The 3,610-nt window shown below is 54.6% G+C and overlaps 1 protein-coding gene across 1 annotated transcript; it reads left to right on the forward strand.

Moving 5' to 3' along the window:
* Window positions 1–682: 682 nt before the first annotated feature.
* Window positions 683–3,218, forward strand: LOC118471934 (xyloglucan galactosyltransferase KATAMARI1 homolog). Its single transcript, XM_035962608.1, has one exon. The coding sequence runs from the start codon at window positions 1,048–1,050 to the stop codon at window positions 2,863–2,865; it is 1,818 nt and encodes a 605-aa protein (XP_035818501.1). The 5' UTR covers window positions 683–1,047; the 3' UTR covers window positions 2,866–3,218.
* Window positions 3,219–3,610: the final 392 nt, after the last annotated feature.

Here is a 3,610-nt window from a genome sequence, read left to right on the forward strand (position 1 = left end):
ATTAATTGTTCGGAGAGTACCGACTGTTGAGAGTTTTCTGCCACATTATAGTCGACCCCCACGACGTACAGCCCCAGACGATGCTGAAGTATACTCTATCTATCAATGGTAGCTTCGTGGTCGGGCGACATGTTGTTCCATCATCCATCTGATGTCAGGGTTAACTCGCATGCCAAATGCACATGACAGCGGGTGAAAAAGAGGTGACGGGCGTGCACTTGATGACCACCGTTTCGACGCTGCTTGCCGATGTCAACACGCTGTCGCCATCCGACGGTGCAAGCCTGCCACTGCCACGGTACAAGACAAGATTTCAACTTGCACAGCGTCTGGAAAGCACCCCAACCTCTCAGTCCCAGGCCGCAGCAAGACACGGGCACGGTCCGCGTGCCACAGCTGTAGACCACACCAGCAACGACTCACGCCGGTGACCGGGGAAATTGTCCGCGTAGTCACTCTCCGCAGTCACGCTCCCCATTCCGTTCCCGGCGTTGCTGGCTTTCTCCGTCCCCACTGGCCAGCGGCCACCGCCACGTCGGCTACGCGCACGCCACTACTGCCCCACGTCCCGCGCAACCGGCTGCCCCACCCAGCACCGAACACGCCCGGCCGCCACGTCTCTCCCCCGTCCGTCCCCGCCACCGGCAATAATAAACGCCCGTGCCCAGTTCAAAAGCCTCCAAATCGCAGGCTACATACAAAATCCCACGCCGGCCGGACGCTAGCGAAAGCCTCTCGCGCTCCGCCTCCGTCGTCCGGAGCGCCCGCGTAAAGCCAAACACCAAAACCTCCCTTTTCCCCCGTTCCGTTCCGTTCCGTCCCGTCCCGTCCCCCACTCCTCCTCCAACCCCGGTCTCGCGCGATCCGCCGATCCGGTTTCCCCGCGCCCGGCCGCCCGTCCCGATCCCGCCGCTGTTTCGGCGGCCCGGTTCCGCCCTCCGTCCGTCGCCTTGCGGCGGCCTGGCGTTGATGTGGCGTGGCACGGGGCCCGTGCTTCGGTTTTGAGAGCTACCCGTGTCGGTGCGGAGAGGCCCGGGGCGGTCTTCAATGAGGCGGCGGCCGGTCCTGCCGGCCCACCACGACGACGTGGACAAGGGCGGCGGCAAGCCGGCGTCGTCGCGCCTCTGCTTCCTCGCCACGCTCTGCGCCATGTTCTGGGTCCTCATCTTCTACTTCCACTTCGCCGTCGTCTCCAACGACCCCGCCGCCTCGGCGGCGCAGGGCGCCGAGGCTCGCATTGCCGGCGCCCACACCCGCATTCCCGAACGCGACGGCGCGTCTCGCGTCGACGTTCCCCTCGCCTTCGCCTCGGAGCCGCCTCCGCCGCCGCCTCCTCCTCCTCCTCCTCCTGCCGCGCGGCCCAAGGAGGCGGAGGACGAGGTTGCCGCCGGAGTCCGCCGGGAGGAGGCGCCGCCCGAGGTCGCGGCGCCGTACCCGTTCGAGCGGGCGCTCAGGACGGCGGAGAACCAGAGCGACCCCTGCGGCGGCCGGTACATCTACGTGCACGACCTGCCGCCGCGGTTCAACGAGGACATGCTCCGGGACTGCGAGAAGCTCAGCGTCTGGACCAACATGTGCAGGTTCATGAGCAACGACGGGCTCGGCCCGCCGCTGGGCAACGAGGAGGGCGTGTTCTCCGACACCGGCTGGTATGGCACCAACCAGTTCTCCGTGGATGTCATCTTCGGCAACAGGATGAAGCAGTACGAGTGCCTGACCAAGGACTCGTCCGTTGCCGCGGCGGTGTTCGTGCCGTTCTACGCTGGGTTCGATGTGGCAAGGTATCTCTGGGGCTATAATATCACGACGAGGGATGCGGCGTCGCTTGATTTGGTGGAGTGGCTGATGAACAAGCCCGAGTGGAGCGTGATGGGTGGGCGGGACCATTTCCTGGTTGCCGGGAGGATCACCTGGGATTTCAGGAGGTTGACGGAGGAGGAAGCAGATTGGGGCAGCAAGCTGCTTTTCTTGCCGGCTGCAAAGAACATGTCGATGCTCGTGGTGGAGTCGAGCCCGTGGAATTCAAATGATTTTGGAATACCATATCCTACGTACTTCCACCCGGCCAAGGACGCTGAGGTTTTCCTTTGGCAGGATAGGATGAGGAGCTTGGAACGCCCATGGCTGTTCTCGTTTGCAGGCGCTCCACGTCCTGGTGATCCAATGTCCATCAGAGGGCAGCTCATCGATCAATGCAGGAGCTCAAGCCTTTGTAAATTGTTGGAGTGTGACCTTGGGGAGAGCAAGTGCCACTCCCCGAGCACAATCATGAAGATGTTCCAGAGTTCTATGTTCTGTTTGCAGCCCCAGGGTGACTCCTACACAAGAAGATCTGCCTTTGACTCGATGTTGGCTGGCTGCGTGCCTGTTTTCTTCCATCCCGGTTCAGCGTACGTCCAGTATACATGGCATCTCCCAAAGAACTATACAACGTACTCTGTATTCATCCCTGAAGATGACATCCGTTCTGGAAATGCCAGCATTGAGGAGAGGCTAAAGAGTATTCACCCAGATGTGGTCAAGCAAATGAGAGAGGAGGTCATCAATCTGATACCAAAGGTGATATATGCCGATCCAAGATCGAAACTGGAGACATTGAAAGATGCATTTGATGTTTCCATAGAGGCGATCATTAACAAAGTGACAAAGTTGAGAAGAGATATCATCGCAGGCCAAGAAGACAAAGATTTTATCGAAGAGAATAGCTGGAAGTATAGTCTGTTAGACGATGGACAGCAGGCAATTGGACCTCACAAATGGGATCCATTCTTCTCGAAGCCTAAAGATAAAGGTGGAGATTCTAGTGGTTCATCTGCAGAAGCTGCCAAGAATTCTTGGAAAAGTGAACAGAGAGGACAGGATTGAACCATGAGTTGGTCGTCTTTGGGATGAGATCAAGGGAGTAGAGTTAGCTATACTCTCTGAAGATGCTCTGATGCATATAGGTTGCACATAGATCAAGATCCAGTAGTTATGGTGATCATGAACATCATTGATGATCTATGTCACCCTGCAGTTGTATGAAGCCATTCCACCAAAAATGCTTTGGGGGAAATTTGGAAGACAGCCTTTGCGTACCCCCTATGAATACTATTTTTCACACTAATTTTGCTGTTTCTGCTCAATAATCCTTTGTAAACCCTTACAGAATTTAGAGGTATATCAAATTTTGTTTATGTATTGCTTTGGTTGTTTTGCTGTGTTCAAACTGAGCTTTAGAATTTGTGGATATTACTAACAATTTGTTGATATGTTCAATATGTACTCAAATAGGGGCATATGTGTCTATATTTCCTCATACAGACTTCTTTCTACATGCTTTAAAAGGAAGTGTTTTGCAAATTTGTGATTTGAGATAACTCAAATATATTTACAATATGGCAGCTCATTTGTTCTGTTTTTTTCTTCTGAACTACTCTCTCTCCCAATTTAGTTCAAAAATAGATTAGCGGGTGACAAATTATCTTATACCACTATTAGATGTATGTGACCATATTGAACCACATCTCATCTGACACTATCTGTTTCCTTCAAATTGTGCTTTCATCTAGTTGGGGATCAAAAGCATATATCGGTGTCTGTTATCAGATTGTTTCGCGTTGAACGGGTT

Source organism: Zea mays, chromosome 1 (assembly GCF_902167145.1).
Source record: "Zea mays cultivar B73 chromosome 1, Zm-B73-REFERENCE-NAM-5.0, whole genome shotgun sequence".
NCBI lineage: Eukaryota > Viridiplantae > Streptophyta > Magnoliopsida > Poales > Poaceae > Zea > Zea mays.

Bases quoted from the DNA above. Each gene is read 5' to 3' on its own strand.
- LOC118471934 (XM_035962608.1), top strand. From the start codon at position 1,048: ATGAGGCGGCGGCCGGTCCTGCCGGCCCACCACGACGACGTGGACAAG.